The sequence below is a fragment of the Ambystoma mexicanum genome, chromosome 3q (assembly GCF_040938575.1).
Source record: "Ambystoma mexicanum isolate Mex_15411 chromosome 3q, UKY_AmexF1_1, whole genome shotgun sequence".
NCBI classification, from domain to species: Eukaryota; Metazoa; Chordata; class Amphibia; order Caudata; family Ambystomatidae; genus Ambystoma; species Ambystoma mexicanum.
Window position 1 is genome coordinate 70,476,585 of NC_090926.1, and position 17,367 is coordinate 70,493,951.

Consider the following 17,367-nt stretch of genomic DNA (forward strand, 5'->3'; position numbering starts at 1 on the left):
GTGGAATAGTGCTGGTGGGTGCGTGTGGAGAGTTTGTTGTTTCTTGAGTGCACTGAGCATGGTCTGTATAGGGGTGTGATATGTGGGGTTCTGGTGGATAGGCTTGCTTTGCGTGTCTTATCTAATATGGGTAGTGTTTGGCTGTGTGAAGTCGTTGTAGTGGTCGTTGTAGTAGGAAATGCGGTGGTGCTTGGGAGTAAAGGTGTAGGTAATGGCAGTGGGTGGTGCCTATGGCAGAGTAGTCTGGCAAGGCCTGTGTTGTAGGTGCCTTGAATGCAGGTTATGTTGTTATAAACTGGAAGGTCTAATATGGTTTAAAGGAGCAGGATATCTGTAAAATTGGTGTATGATATGCTTTAGGTGCAGCAACAAAGATAAAATGGGGAGATTTAATAACTGGGCAGTATCTGTGAAAGGCTCAGGGCAACTGATCGAAGTCATTTACAAGTCAGTAAACCTGGATCAGCCTCTTATCTCATCTGACAAAATGAATACGATTCTGGTGGGACATATTTTATGACTGGCCTCTGCCTCCAAATGGCTGGTAGTCATTACAAAGAACCATCTTGCTGGATGTCCCTGAACTAGATTTTAAACGTGTGCGCTCATATAAAATTAATTTGGTTGGGCAATAATAGCAACAGTTCTTAATAATTGCTGCAGACCATTCTGTAATTGGTGTGCACTTTATAAAATGTTTAAAGAAGTACTCTCACCCTTTCTCCCCAGTAGATTCTTTTGGAATGTTTGCTTGGTGGGTTAATGTGCCTGCTATCGTGTTTTATGTGAAACCTGCAGGAATCGATCTACAGCAGTTTCTTAATCCACTGAGCTATGCCAAGGATTCACTAGCTTTTAAAGCTTACAACAATTCTAATATGAATGTTTTTATTTTAAAATTAATAACATTTTCACAAATTAAATGATCTGGCAAAATGGTCAAGTTGGTCAATGCACATCTCCTTAAAATCTTACCAGCTGGACAGTCACTGGATCTGATTTTTTCAGAACCAGCTTAGCTTTTCAGCTTTTCTAGGCCAAAAAATGTGTGGTATATATTTTGGTAAAATATCATTTCAGCCCTACATAATTATGCATTTTAATAATGCATATTGCTATTTTAAAAAACAGAATATAAGTACACTAAAAAAAGATAGCTGCAAGCATGATTTTTTTCCCCTACTGCTGGTATTGAACTACAGTTTCAAAATCTATGAAAGGGGCGTGTCGAGGGGGTGGGGCTTCCACAAAGTGGGCGGGGCTTCCTGCCCGGTTTGTGCTTTAAACAAAGGTGGCAACACTATCTTAGTATGTCCCCATAGTGTAAAATGTGGCAGTCGAACAAAGGAGCCCAAATAATACATTTATGTAAGTAGATTCCCAAATCAGAAATATTGTAAATGATTAATTAACCGAATTCCAAATCACAGGAAATGAAAATGAATTGGACATACAATAAAAGAAACATAAAAAACAAAGCGTGATTCTGAGGTCCCACTCAGCACTAAATTAAACCTTGGCAAAGTAAATAGGCCTAGGTAGATTCGATTTTAAAATGAGACGTTTTTCACTAAATGGTCCCCCCATCACTCACTTATGTCACTTCACCAAATTACAGGATGTAGGAAAAGTCCCTCTGTCACTGAACAAAAACGTGCAGCAAGCGTCCACCCTTTAAAAAGCAAAATGTGGTTTAACATTCCAAGAAAGTATTTTAAACAAGCATTGGCAATGCCAACAGTTTGGGCTTTTGTTTAGGCATGGGAAAGGCACGTGCCAGACACAGCTGTAGTGGTATTAATGGGCCATTGATGGTAGCCGGTACACGCTGGTGCGAGTACCTAGGTATGTAATAGCAGTGTCTGACAAATGCCTAATACATACACAAGCCAAAACATTTGGCTTTGCCAATGCTTGTTTTTAACAGGACTTCAGTGAAGGACATGCAGAGTGCTTATACGTGGAGTGGCTGAAGAAAGACCTGGTTGACATTTTTATTACACAAGTAGTGGGTTTACAACTCCAGTTAAGCCTCAGAAGACTGCTTTGATAAAACACTGACAGACACTTTGAGCACACACTTTGATTGTAAAGCTTGAGTAAACTGAGCTCAAAGAGTTCCCACGAGGAGGTGTTTTGGGCGGGGAGAGGCAGAAACTGGTTGGGAATGGCCATAGGGATTAGCATGGCCATGGGCAGTCAATGGATGAGCCAATAACTAAACAACACCTACAAGTTGTGTGTCCCCCTGCCATGGCCATGGTCAGCCTGATTAATTGACAAAAGCTCCATGGAAACACCCTGCTCTTTTGTTAGGCCCTGCAGCTGGTGACAGCAATTATCATACTAACAGGGGGTATTTCAAACAGGCCCACATGGGGCCTGGCTGCAGAGGATAACAAAGGAGACAGGAAACCCAACCACCTTTCATATGTAACTGTGTCAACCTGAAGCCAGCTCCCGCCTCTCACTATAGATGGCAGTGAACTGTCATGTCTGGCTTTGTTCTTGACGGTAAGCCACTGCTTTCATCATTGGGTAATAATTGTATTTTTGCTGTGTTGGAACTAACCAACGATCCATGACCTTTAGGAGATAAGCCTGCCGTTCCGTCCATGTTACCAAAATTGGACAAAGAGGTTTATAATTTGCTTTTTATTCCAATCTCTTCAGATCCCTTCTGGTATGTTACAGGTGTGGGGCTGATTGATGGTTTAGAAACTGATATTCACCCCATGACCACTGGTACCCCGCAAGTATATTCATCACACATTCAGAGTCCCCCTGAAACAGAATTAGATGTCCCCCTGTCAAAGTCACCCAGGCAAAAACCAAGCAGAATCCATGCAGACTTCACTTAATGGCCATAGCTGTCGTTCAAGTGGTCGCTCATATTTGGACGACAGCTATTTGTAGTCCTTGGACCAAGACCCTACAGAACAAGTGAAAACGATGAGCATGGCACCTACCAGACCTGTGGCAAGAAGTTTTAAGGAGACTTAAAATACCTCTGACAGTGAGTGGCTATCATTACCTATGGATTTCTGGGATAGGGGAGCCAGATTCTGAAACTGTAGAACACTGACATGGACTTTTTGGTTTTACTTGTTTCAACCAACTGAACAGACATCCTATTATTACTTTGTTACTTGGTTCTTTTCCAACCCAAGGAGATGCTTCCTGCTATTTCTTTGAGCTGATGCGTTAATTTTCATAACTTCAAATTAAACACGATTGAATGAGCCACTTTAGTCTATTACAGGGGCTCATTCTAAGTTGGCTGGTGCAGTAATAACCTGCTTGTTTTAACGTATACCGGCACGTTGCTGCACTTGCCAACTACAATTTTACCGGTGAGGTGCGTTATATACCTCCAGCTAAGAGCTGGAGGTAAGTTAGGCCCCTTACCTGCAAAATCGCTGGTATTACCAGCACCGGTATTAACGGGGCCGGTAATACCAGCAAATCCCCTCCCCGGAGTCCAATGGGACTCCATGGAATGGGGATTTATAGCCGTTGCCGGCACTCATAATCTAGTGTTAATACCGCCAGACTGAGTGCTAGTAACGGTATTACCATTAGCCGGTATACTGGCGGATTCACCTACAGGTTACCGGCAAAGGGGTTTCTTTGTGCCTAATGGATCACTAGTTGTACTTGTGACAAATGTTATGGCGAGAAACAACAGAACACATGGCAAATAATAGTTTAAAGCTCGAAATACTTTAATTTTTCACACACAGGATGGGGTGGCTGATTTCTCCAGGGACTATGGAAAGGTGTTTAGAAAATAGGTTCCATAGCTATAGCCCCCACCTGGCTATTTTCAGACTACTTGTAGTAACACAGACTTCAACAGGGTCTCCTCACTTCTACTCCCCCTGGATCATCTGCTCAGGTGGCCTGGGAAAGGCAACTGCTTTTGGATCCCTACGCTGGGGGTGGCGAAGCAAGAGAGGATCACCTGGGTGGAGGGTTTGGGAAAAGGGTACCCACAGGCGAGACATGGTATCACCCTTTTCCTTCTGAGAACCAACCTAACCCGCTCCCAGCTTTTATGAACTTCTGTGGTCTAGCATTCCTTAATTTTCCCCATTCAAACTACTACAGTACTGGGACGAGGAAGAGGCGACTAGGAGTAGTGGACACCAGTAGGTATTTCCACCACTCTAGTTCTGAGATGAAGAAGATGACTATCAAAGAGTACCATTGAGGAACTCAGGCATGTCCAACAAATAGGTTGCCTAGAGGTCAGGCAATTGAGCATGCTGACACAGACTTGTGAGTATAAGACGTGGGCACTGCACACTGAGAAAGAGAGCAGGGAACATAATAGGCTGGAGAGAAGCATGTTGGAGGATCCAGAGGGAACCACATGAGTCTGAAGAAGGAGAGAGACACCCAGGCCGAGTGCGGGCCACGAGCGGATCTAGCGGTCCGATTGAGCTCTGGTTGCAAGCGGGCGAGCAAGGGAAGCTCTAGTTGGCCGCCGCGAGAGAGATGCAGCTTGTGGATCCAGGAGGATCGATCAGAGGAGCGGCGAAGTAGTAGAGAGCGGATGCACATAACCGGTGGGTGTAATTCAGGGAACACTCTGTCCGGAGCGCCACGCTAATACTGCCACATTTCTGAGAATGCCAAACAAACTGAAACAAGTAATCTGCGAATGCCGAGTGATCTGAAAGCAATTGGACATATTCCTGAATAATATTTTGAATACTGAATGAATCCGACAGTCACCTTTTGGAAATACAATTTAAAGCCAAGCAAGTAGAATACTTGAGAATGAGATGTTGAGAAAATATTGAATTCCCAACTGAATGAGAACTTTATGAGCAAAGCTAGGTCTGATGAAAAATAAGTGGGGAAGTGCCCATTTGAAAACAGCATATGAAATAAGAGAGCAAGTGTGGAAGTTTGCGGAAGTGCATAAAAACATGGTAGGAAAGAAGTAAAACCACCACATTGTGAATTCCATGCATGAATACAGTGCAGCAAGGCCAAAGACTGGCAGAGGATAAGTGACACATTATGGCAAAGCCAAAAGGCTAAACAGGAGAAGCCAAGTGACTGTAAACTTGCATATAAAGATAAGAGGCCGATAAGAAGAAGCTGCGTGAGTGTGAATCCATCTGAATCCTTACAAAGAGGCAAATACAGAAGAACCTCTGTGGGCTGAAGAACCTAGGGTTCCTGGTTGCGCGACCTGTGATGTGTGGACTGTGTGGTCTGACAACTGCTCCTAGACAAGGGAACCCTCAATTGTGAAAGCCAAATACATTGTGAAACAAACCAAGAAGGAGCACTTTATGTGAACTGTTAATGCAATGCAGAAGGAGTGTCAAGTTGACCTGGAGTTGTGATGAGCTTTGAAAGACTAAACCAAGCATAAGCTGATACATTGAAGTCACGGGGAAGGGAACCCTGAGACCTGATGAACTTTAATGCTGTCTTGAGGACAGAAGCCCCGAGACCCTTTTCTTTGGAATTATATTGCTTTGAACTTGGGGAAGGGAACCCCGAGGATTTGTGGAACTGTTTTGAACTTGAGAAAGGTAATCCAGAGACCTTTTTGTGGAACTTGCTTGAAGGAGCTGAAAAAGGAAGCTAAGAGCTAAAAGCAGCTCAGAACTTTGTTTGATCACTATTTATTTTATTGTTGATATGTCTACACATTGTTACCTTTAGTTGGGAGGGCACGGATAGGTTTTGGACACAGACAGACTTTAAAGTTGAACTCTCTGACTCACACTTTCCTTAGTTTCATTCAGGTAGGGAAATCGTAAATTAGCATAGGGCAAGTAAGGCCTTCAAATATCTTGACATTTGTGTTAATAAATCCTTTTGATATGAACTTGGAAACTGTTGTTTGTGTCTTGTTTCATGATGCCTACACACAACCCACTGTCTCTTCAAACAGCACATCAAACCATTAGGACCCTCATTGTGAACGTTAACTCAAACTGGTAGAAGCATTGTTTCACTCGCCAACTCGACCCAGCGGTATCCATAGTCTCTAACCAGCTCAACCCTTGAACCAGACCGGGTGGACTCTTTGAACTGCACCTTTCTGACGTCACATTGAACTCCACTTTGAACCGACTCAGCGCCAAATCACCACCTGGATCAACGCGTCTTTCCACTCTAGAACATGATTCGACCCACAAGAACAGCACCTAGAAGTCCATTTTGATGTAGTCGAACTATCCATGAACAGAATATCGTAATATTGAGAGGCCCAGACCCCGGGACCACTTTTGGGACCATAGTGACTGATAAGCCACCCGTTTGCACCTCTTACTAAGGATACTCTTTTGCTTGCTTATTCACCCATGCTCCAGTACCTAGAATGCTATCACATATATGTTCTGCATTTTCCGTGTTCTCTTCATAGGGGTGGGTTTGTTTGTTAGTGTTTTTCTAGGTGGATATTTGCATATGGGCTTGTTTAATTAAAATAAATGTTTTTTCATAGAACTTTGTTTGGACATTCTTTTATAGTTTTTGTAGTATGGCTGTTTGGGTAGCTACTGTTATCACAATAACACCCTTCGTAAGAGTATAGCCTGCCCTCAGGCCACATTACCACAAAAGGCAAAGGTGGTATATCTCCTGACTGGACCTGTTTCACCTTTATGATTGGGATCACTGTTGGATTGTAGTATAAGGTTCAGCCACTACCTATTGTAGTACTCCTGCAGAACAGTAGTCTTTTCGTCACACGCTCACTTCCAAATGCAAAAAGTGCATATATTTTCTATTAAAATAGGGGTTCTATGTTAATTTGCTGACTGACTTTCCGATGTCAGAATTACTTTTTAAAAAAAACCCATTGGCTTTTTTTTTATTTTGCAGGGTCTGGGGGTCCACCCCAAGCTCCCCTTTCTCTTTTGTTTGACCCCTAGCCTAACGCCCACCACACCCACCCTATATCGGAAATTCCTTCGAAACAAATGCTTACCAGGATAGGTTATTGTACTCCCTTTTTAAAGTCCCTCATGACCTCCCCTAGATATCCTTCAATCCACTCCAGTGTGTCAGCACCACAGTTCAAAGACCACTGTTCTAGGATCAAGGAAAATGGACTAGGAGGGTGAGACTCAGACGAGGGGCTAGAAGTCTGAAACTAGAATGAGGTACAAGGAAGGGGGACTAGGAACTAGGATGAGAGACTTGGATTATTGACAGAGATGAGGTACGAGGGTCAAGGATGAGAGATTATGGCAAGGGGATAGAACAAGGGGCAAGGAAAATAGATTAAAATGGGGGACTATGACAAGGGAGCAGGACAAGGGCTGAGACTAGGATGAGAGAAAAGTTCCAGAGCTAGTTTGAGTACTAGGATTAGGACACACATGAAGGACTAGGATTAGGACAAGGGACTAGGGCTAGGATGATGAACTAGGAGTGAACAGGATGAAAGACTAGGTTAAGGGACTTTGATGAAGAAAAAAGGACTGGGATGAAGTATGAGGACTAAGACAAGAAACTAGGAGTAGGATGAAGGATTAGGATGAGGGTCTAAGCAAGGAGAGGTCAATGAGGGCTTGAGAGACTAGAATAAGAGACTGATACAAGGGACTGGGATGAGGGCCTATGACAAGAGCAGTGGAGTAAGATTAATTGGAGAGACCAAGATGAGGTATTACCGTCTAGGATGAAGGGCTAGAATTATTGTCTAGGCAGAAGTACAGGGGACCTGGATGATGGACTAGGATGGGGGAAACAAGGGCTAAATTGAGCGTCTAGGATGAGGGACGAGGATAAGGGGACAAAGGACTACTATGAAGGGCTATGAAGAGGGAATAGGATGAGGCCGAGGACAGGACTGGATACATGGATGAGGGACTAGGATTAGAGACTGCACGAATGACATAGATAATGGATGAGGAACTAGGACAGTGGACTGCACAAGGGAAAGACGAGGTCAGGACGAGAGTTTGGGATGAGAGGCTCTGACTAGGGACCAGAATGAGAGGACAAGGGGCTAGGGTGAGAGAGTAATGGAAGAGGCTAGGGCTAGTATGAAAGGCTCTAGGATGAAACATGTATGACAAGAGAGTTGAGACTAAGACAAGAGACTAGGACAGTAGACCTGGACTAGAACTAGGAGGTAGAATGACAGATGATGATTTAGAATAGGACTAGGCTAGGACTAGGGTGTGGAAGTAGGGCAAATGACTTGAGACTAGGAAAAGAGAGTAGGATGGAATACTTGGATAAGAAGCTATATAAAAGATTAGTACCTGGCGAGAGTCAAGCAGAATGCAACACGCATTCTGATTGGCTCTCGCCAGGTTGGTACCCGGACGAGAATCCCTCGATTATCGGCCAGAATTCCAGCCTTCATGTCCACCACGGGGGGCGTTGCAGCCCCTCAGCCAATGAGGAGGCTCAAAGCGGGGCCACTACCTGAGTAGGTAATGCCCCTGCCGCTCGGGTCATATTGCTTAATTAAGACCAGAGACTAGGATGAGAGATAAGGACAAGGAAGTAGGACAGTGGATTAGTACAAGAGAATAGCATGAGGCACGTGGATGAAGGACTAGATGAAGGAGGGAACAGGGCAACAGAGTTGGGACTAGGATGACGGATGAAGAAGAGAGAATAGGACAAGAGACTAGGGTGAGGAATAAGGACTAGCACATTGGATGAGAACCAGGGACATGAGGATAGTACAAGGGACAAGAAAAAGGGATTATAACTGGGACAAGGGACTTGAAAGGTCATTGGATGAGAGACTAGGGCTAGATACTAGGCCTAGGGTGAGGGGCCAGGGCAAGGGACTAGAATGAGGGACTGGGACTAGAGACTGGCATGCAAGAATATGATTAGGGGCTTAGACAAGGGACTAGAATGACAGTCTAGGACATGAGAGTAGGACAAGTGATTAGGACAAGAATTATGAACTAGGGCTAGCATTGGAGAATAAGACCAGGATGAGGGACTTGCAGTAGGAAGAAAGACTGTGACTCAGTCTTCATAAATAGCAGGTGAATGTGGGACTCTTCTCTCTATTGCTACCATTCAGTCTGCAGAGACAGGACAAGGCACATCATGGCATGCCCTAAATCCCCTCTCCACTGGACACCCTCATTGTTGGACCACTGTAGGGCTGCTGTCATTTAACCTTTTTTTGTTTACTCATGTCTGCATTGAAATCCAATCTAAAAAAGACACATTTAATGAGAGCATTAGTAAAGCTAACTCTCATTCCAAAGAACTCTTTTCCATCCTTCGGGAAATGGAAAACCCGATTGGTCCCATAGATAATATCCCCAAGGACAAACAATGGTGTACTAGTATCCAGAACGCCTTAGCTAATAAAATCACTACCTTACAATCCAAAATTGCAAAGAAGAAAGCGTCCTCGAGTTCCACTGGAACCTATACTACCCATCAGCTAGAATCCCCTACAACAGTCACACAAAATAACTGTGAACCATTCAGATTTACCAACATCTCCATTCTGGAAACTGAAAAGGTGATATCATCCCTAAAACCATCGAACTTCCATGGCGACAGCTGCCCAGCACAAATTATCAAGGATGCAGCCAGAGATTTAGCACCCTTCATCTCTAAATTAATCAACGCCTCCTTTAGATCCAGCACTGTACCCACCAACCTTAAAGAATCTTGGGTATTGCCTCTCCTTAAAAAACAGACTCTCGACCCAGCCATCCCCACCAATTATAGGCCTATCACCACGGTCCCATTTCTCCTTAAAATCATTGGCAGAGTAGCATACCTCCAGATCCAAAACTATCTGGAGAAGAACCAACTTCTAGGATCACGCCAATCTGGATTCAGACAACTACATGGTACTGAAACAGCCTTAATTGACCTCAAGACACAAATGGACGAGTTGAAGGACAAAGGTAAAACTCATTCAGACATGGATGGCCTCTCACGGCCTTTGCCTGAATGACGACAAAACAGAATTACTGATCCTGGGTTCCGAATCTAACCTAAAAAAACTCAGCCCTAACTACCTCGCCTTCAACATAGATGGCAATATAATCAAAGTGGCAACTGAGGTAAAAACACTAGGTTTCTACCTTGATTCCACATTATCTCTCAAAAAACAAGTCAACTCCCTGGCTTCCTCCACAGCCTACACCTGCAACTTAATTAGGGCCTGCAGACCCTACTCTCCAAAATCAACTGCATCACATTAGCCAATGCCCTAGTAATGTCTAAATTGGACTACTGTAACGCCCTATATGCGGGTGCCAGTAAATCTGTCATAAACAAAATGCAAATACTGCAGAACAATGCTCTTAGAGCAGCCTTGGACATACCACGCAGAGCGCACATTTCTAAAATCAGGAAAGAGCATCATTGGCTAAAAATCAGTGACAGAGTCCTTCTCAAGACACTATCTCTCACCCATAAAGGACTGAACAACTCTGCACCTCCCTACATCTCAGCTAGACTCACCAGAAAATCCTCTAGTCACCACACCAGAGCCTCTACCCACCTCCTACTTGAAACTCCTAGATTCAGACTAACTAAAGCAGGCGGAGCAAGCTTCCCTGTTACAGCTGCCTGTGCCTGGAATGCACTCCCTACTGCACTGAGAGCTAATCTACCCTATTCTAGATTCAGATGCAATGTGAAAAGTTGGCTCTGGACCAAAGACGACTAACAAGTTGATCCTCAGCTCTAGACCAGGTACCCTGTATATATTACCTGTTATGACCGAATTGTGACTATAGACTCTCACATTGCCCCCTGTGGTGTGAGGTTCTCCCACTTTTTGTACCTCTTGCAGTCATGTATTGTAAATGTGTTAATAACTCAGGGAATGTATCCTCTGTATGTAACCTAAGCCTAAGTAATCTTGTTACTGCTGCGCCCGTCTACCCCTGGGTTTGGAGCGCATTATCAAATGAAAAACTAAACCAAACTAAACTAAATATGCAGAAGGAACAAAGAACATTCCTATAACATAACTCATGTTTATCACTCATTCAAAAAAGAAGCCCCTCATTCTTTTGTATCCCAGAAAATACACAAAATAACATTCTGTGATGTAGCTGATGCATGCTACAAGTGTTATCACTTGCCTTTCGACCCAAACATTTAACTTTTCAACACACCTTCTCCCTCCTTGCCTTAACATCCATATGTTCTGCTAAAGCACCAAAACATGTGTCAAAACCAACAAAAATGGGTTACTGCAGTTAGATACCTACAATTGCATACAGCTGAATGAGTAATAGAGGGACCTGTTGTACTGTGAGGAGTGTTTTCCCAAGGGTTTCTTGTGGAAATGAAGAGTAGATGGTAATTATATTTGCTCGACAGTGACCAGAAATGAATGCCATATTGGCTTACTGGAAAACCTTTTCAATGAATATATAAGCAATCTATGTTCTACTTCTGAATAATATCTGACCGCATTCATACTTGCCCCTCCAAAGAAGATAAATACAATCATTACAAGGTAACCAAAACAATAACAATTTGTGAAGGCTTTTAATAATTATGTTAATTCATTTGTATGTTCTGACAAAGCCTAGGCCAGAAGACCACCAATGCGAATTGAAAAGGGTATGTGCTGCAGGACATTTTCTATCTTTTTTTTTTTTATTGTCTATTGAATATAGCTGAAAAATCAACTTTTTCAATATTTAACAAATTCATAAACATCCTAAAAATGACAAACATCAAATATGGCAATAAATATTTTCTATCTCAAACACCCTTTGGTGATTTTATGGAATTTTTAAAGAAACCTCAGCCCAAAAGCGTGCTGCTTTGACCAGACCGACCCCATAGGAGTGAAAGAATTTGAGAACAGGTGCTGGAACATTTTGACATGGCATCTAGGTACACATAATCTTTCAAAGGGTACATAATGGAAGCCTTCATTCAACTGTATTTTCTAAATGAGTCTTCTGAATGCTTGTCGACCCACACACATCTGTGTTTACCTGAATGCCAGAACTATCTGTGGAGCTAATGGAGTGTGAACTGTGTTGTGATGAATCTTTGTCTGCTTTGCTCATCAGGGCGTGTACTGTATCCGTTTGGGAAATCCATTGACGCTAGGATGCCTCGTATTGATGATGGAAGCTCTTCTTTGATTCCCATCTGGACAAATTTCATTCTCTATGGGAGGTCCTACAATTCCCTCTACGTGAGTCTCAATCTCTTGTTTCCTGTGTGCTGATATCTTGTGGTACCTAAACCTAGTCCTGGAAGCGTCATATCAATTTGCCAGATCGTACCCTCATGTATAGATCTGAAATGTACAGCATACAAATAAAGATCTCACTTCTCTACTTTAATGTGAGAAGCAAACACCTTTTGTCTTTACAAAATGATTCACAATGAAACCTTCGTAACACATGGTATCGTAAGGTAACATTTATGAAGCTCATTGTCAAATTAGGGGCATCTTGAAACAGACAACAAAAGAAAGACAGATTAAAGATCAGACTAGTACAATTTTTAAGGGGGACATGTTAGAATGTCAGTTGTGGTTTAGTGAGTAGCATGGTACTGAGGGATTTTCTGAAGACTAAGTGGTCCTCCCTGTGGGGAGATGCCTGGGAATTGATTTCTGAAAGCTTAGCCTAAAAGACTGAGGAAATGCGTTTAGAACTACTTTTTTCTGCGTCGGTAGTGTGGAATGGAGTAAACAGGCTTTGTCTAAATTCATATTATCTAAAACTTATGTAGCCGAGCGAAAATGAATGAGTCTGATTTTGCTGCATAACTTGAGAAAAAATGTGTTTACTAAATTTATTTTCATGTTACACAGTAAACAGTCCAAAACAGTATGCTTATTTTTTACCTTCGTCAAACCATTTTTAGATATAATATGGACTGAGGAAAATCTGTTGGGCTCAATTCCTTAGTATGCAAGCAGCAGAATTGGTGCTAAATTAATTTGCTGCAATATTTGGACATGGACAACGTTTCCATATTCTGACCCTTGGCTCACTTCTAGTGGAGGAATTTCTTCTTGGTGAATTAGAGACCCTGATGTGGAAAGTGGAGTGGGTGTTATATGGGGGGTAGTTGGTTATAGCCTGCATTTGAGTGGGAGCCATTGAAGTGTTCGGAGGCTCAGGTGATATGATTGTCATTGGAGCATGAATGTTTGAGTAATGTGCAAATCATAAAATGTTTCTGATTGGTTGATTGCACGACAATTTTTCTCCTTAGTTCGGTAATGGACAAAATACAATTTATGCTTCAACTAGAACAGGGAGTGTCATGTTCTTCCCAGCATCCATAACCTGCAAGCGCATTCAACAAGTAAAAAGAAGTTCTTATATAGGCACAGGAGCATTCGCAGTTGATGTGTAGCATATGGAGTAGAGATATATAGAGGGGATCAGCAATATGACATGTCCTTACTGCTCTTCTCCAGTTATACATTGAGCTCCACAAGAAGGGATGAAGGGGCACCTGCACGTGCATGGATGTTTTCACTGAACATGGCTGATTGTGCCTTCACACCTACATCTATGGCCAGACTCTACTACTCATGAACATGCATCAGGTGATGACTGATTAAATGAAGGGACAGAGCGCAGGGTGTTAGCTGCCTACTGCATGTGTTTTTCACCCCTGGTGCTTCAGCCACACTCACATGGCTCATCTCTAGCCTTTCCCTATGTCAGAGGTGGTTCTAGGTATGGGGGATGGGCTCCTGACTCCACAGTTAATCCAGTCTCATCAGGGAAGATGAACTGGTCCTGCACAACCGGACCCCTGAGAAGCTACTTAGCATTCACCAAGAGGTGAGGGATACAACAGCAGTGAGCTCAGGTGCAGCTTGATCCTTTACAGGACTAAGTTCAGGTTCAATGCTGATGACAGGATATGCATGCCACTAAACTAACCCTCATTTGGAGAGCATGGCTATCTGAAGTTACCTTCCTTGGAATCGTCTTCATACTTCATACTTCAAATAAACCAAAAGCTATCCATAAATTTATGAGTTCACCCTCCAAAACAAGATCGTCTTCTCTGATCATTCTAGATTCACGCTCCCAAAAATGTCTTACTTCATTCTACTTGACGATGCACAGGTTGAGTGAGATGCATGCATGCTTATTAATCCAGTACAGAGCTGATGGCAGATCAAGTGCACTGACAGGCACAGCACTGAGCCAATGTACATACAATGTCAGAGCAGGCACAAGATATAGAATGTGAGGCACTGAGTTCTCAAGGGGTTCAGCACTATATCAGTCACGGGACAGGCATCATGTAGTTGTGCAATGTTTAGCATGATCTTGTTTGCCACTTACTGTAGTCTCTGGTGCCCTGATTCCTCTGAGACAACGGAATGTGTTCCCAGTTAGATATTTATATTCATTGTTCCCCTACTGATCAACATGTAAAGGTCAGGCCACTTTAAAAAATGTAAATGGATCGAAACCGACCACAAATCCTCAAAGTACCCCTAGAGCACTGACACTTAGTGTAATCTCGCTTTTGCACCAGATACCTTGCGTAAACGGAACTGTAATGCTGCTCAAGCAAACAGCATAGGGCCTCAAATACACTATGGGCCTCATTACGAGTAGGGCGGTAAGGGATACCAGGCACCGGTAAGGAGACCGGTGCTGGTAATCCCCTACCGTCCTATTCTGAGGTCCCTTGGAGGGAACCGTAAGGAACATGTGGTCCGACCACACGTCCCTTACGGGTCCCGCTAAGGCACCATGGGGCTAATAACGGCTTGCCATTCGCGAGCCCGTTATTAGCGCCCTCCCCATTCCCATTGAGCTCTATAGGGGCTCAATGGGAATGGGGAATGGTTTTTTCAATGGGGACTTACCGGTCCCGCCAGGGTCGGACTACACCGGTAAGTCCACATTGAACAGCACCGGTGCCGGACCCGTTATTGGAGGCAGTCATGGCGCAAATAGCACCATGACTGCCTCCAATCTCGGAATGAGGCCCTATATTCGCCTTATTTAGCACCCATATCAAAAGATATGAGAGTGCTTGCTATACGAACTGAAGGGCGAACATATTTAGAGAGCTCAGTGGTGGAAATACGTTTGAAAAATAAAGGTTTTAAGGAGTTTCTTTAAGGACAATACATTGGGTGCAGTGTTTATCGGGTCGGATGCAAAAAGTAACATATCTGCATGCATTATAATTTTATGTGATACCCCTTCAAAATGAATCCCTTGAATGGCCTCCATCTGTCTGATCCTGGCAATGTACGTTTCAGGACAAATAGCGTATAGTCTCATTTGGTCCCGTGTTGAAGAGAGATAGAAGTAGAGAGTTAATCATTGATCAGCAATCTTGCACACGGTTGTTTATAGTTTGCCCTAATTTTATCTATGAACTTCGGGCCGAAGCCCATTTTCGCTAGGGCAAGAAACAGGAAAGGCCACTCTACCCGATCAAAGGCCTACTGTGCATCAAGAGAAAGCAAGGCCCCTTTGATATTTTTTTTTCTACCTTTTCTAAAATGTGACAGGTATGCCTAATATTATCATATGTGGTATGGTGTTTTATAAAGCCTGAGTGGTCTGGGTGTATGACTGTGGGGAGCAAATCATCCTATTGGCTAGTATTTTAGTATACATTTTAGCATCCACATTTATGAGAGCTATCGGGCGGTATGATCCACACCGACTAGGATCTTTTCCTGGCCTTGGAAATAGCACGATCTTAGGCTCTTCCATAGTAACGGATATGCGACCTGATTGTTTAAATTAATTAAATAGGTAAGTGAGTTTAGGAGTTAACACCTTCGTATAGCTTTTATAGACTAAGGCTGGAAATCAGTCTGGGCCTGGTGATTTATTCAGGGGAAGAGCATGTATAACCCTAAGTACTTCTTCTTGGCTGAATTCTAGTTCAAGACAATTCCCATCCCCCAGGGCTAATTGTCTGGCTAATAAACAATCTGCCTTGGCTTTTACATAATATTTTTGCTTAATGTATAATAAGGACTTTTCTGCTTTTTTTGCCTGAAGTAAATTTAGCTTACCCACCTCTGTTCTGTATGCTCTTTGGACAGCTGGATTACATGCGTTTCCTTTCTCCCCATTACCTATTGCAACGTGTCCTCCTGCTCTATCTCTGCTTCTGCTATTAATACACTGCAAAGAGTTGCTATGAAAGCATCCCATGTCACATTTGCTGAAGTCCCGTGAATCGATTGAATTCAAAGAAGATCGTCCCTTCAATTTTCCCTCTCAGTACTGAGTCTGCCATGATTTCGGACGGGCAACGCCAAGCCCATAGTGTCTGTGTCCCCACATCAATATCCAGGTCTATAATAGTGGGTGCATGAGAGTGAAATTGCGTGACAAGTAATTTGGATGACTTTACCTAAGAGGGATTTTGAGACCCAAGCAAAATCAATTCATGAGAAGGACTGGTGAACATGTGCGTAGAAAGTATATCCTTTTTCCGAGCCCTTAAGTGCTGGCCAAACATCTACCAATGTCAACAGTGCAAATTTTTGTCTAAGCGGTTTGGATGGTGGGGTTGCATGAAGTGGATGACTATGCCCCGGGCCCCGGCAGGATCCCAGGCTATATATATTGAAATCTCCTAGAAGAACAATCTCCCCTTCGCTAAAGGATTCCAACAATGTGAGAGCTGATTTTCAAAAGCCCTCCTGACCAGTGTTAGGAGCATAGATCAAGGCCAACGTTAACTTCTTTGTGCCAATCTTCAAGGTTGCAAAAATGTAACTGCCTTCTTTATGAACTTTTGTCCGAAGCACTTTAATGTGTAGGCCGGTCCCAATTCCTAACAGTACCCCAGCACCCTTGCTACCTTACCCACTGCATTTGCTTGCAATTTAATCAGGTATCGTCGTAATCAGAGTTTAGATCTATCAGCTAGACATTTATGTGTCTCTTGGAGCGCCACCAAGTCCGGTTGGTAACACCTCAAGAGCGATTCCAACTCTCTATGCTTCACTTTTGCATTAAGACCCTGAATGTCTAACGTTAAACACTTGAATTTTCTTTATGACATAATATATCATGAGGATCTTGCATCTTATAAGTACAGCATTCTTTGACATCTTTCTCAAAGACCAGGCATCGCGGACCCCTCCCCCCATTGTGTTCAGCCATCCCCAATCTGTTTCCCCACCCTAACCACAATTGTCCCAACAATCTCCCCAAACATTGTTCCCCGGTGTGAGCCACGATACCTAAATTATCTCAGGGTGTAAAACCTCAGCCGTGCATTAACTATAACCACAGAGCAACGTGCGGGGTATCCTAGTACTGCCATCTGTTACCTGAACAGATAATTCCAAGTTGGTGTGCTCCATCTGATAAAAGTAAAAAACAATCAGTTCTTAATCTTTGCTATTGTGTTCGCCTGCTTCTGCACTTCATTATCCTTGTGTTTTAA

General features: G+C 43.2%; 1 protein-coding gene across 3 annotated transcripts in view; it reads left to right on the forward strand.

Moving 5' to 3' along the window:
* LOC138582145 (alpha-tectorin-like) overlaps nucleotides 1-17,367 on the forward strand; it is a 402,447-nt gene that overhangs the window by 129,611 nt on the left and 255,469 nt on the right. For all 3 annotated transcript variants that reach the window (XM_069653169.1, XM_069653171.1, XM_069653170.1), the window contains exon 4: nucleotides 12,018-12,145. In XM_069653169.1, coding sequence (XP_069509270.1) covers nucleotides 12,018-12,145 — 128 coding nt within the window. The remainder of the gene's footprint in view (nucleotides 1-12,017; nucleotides 12,146-17,367) is intronic.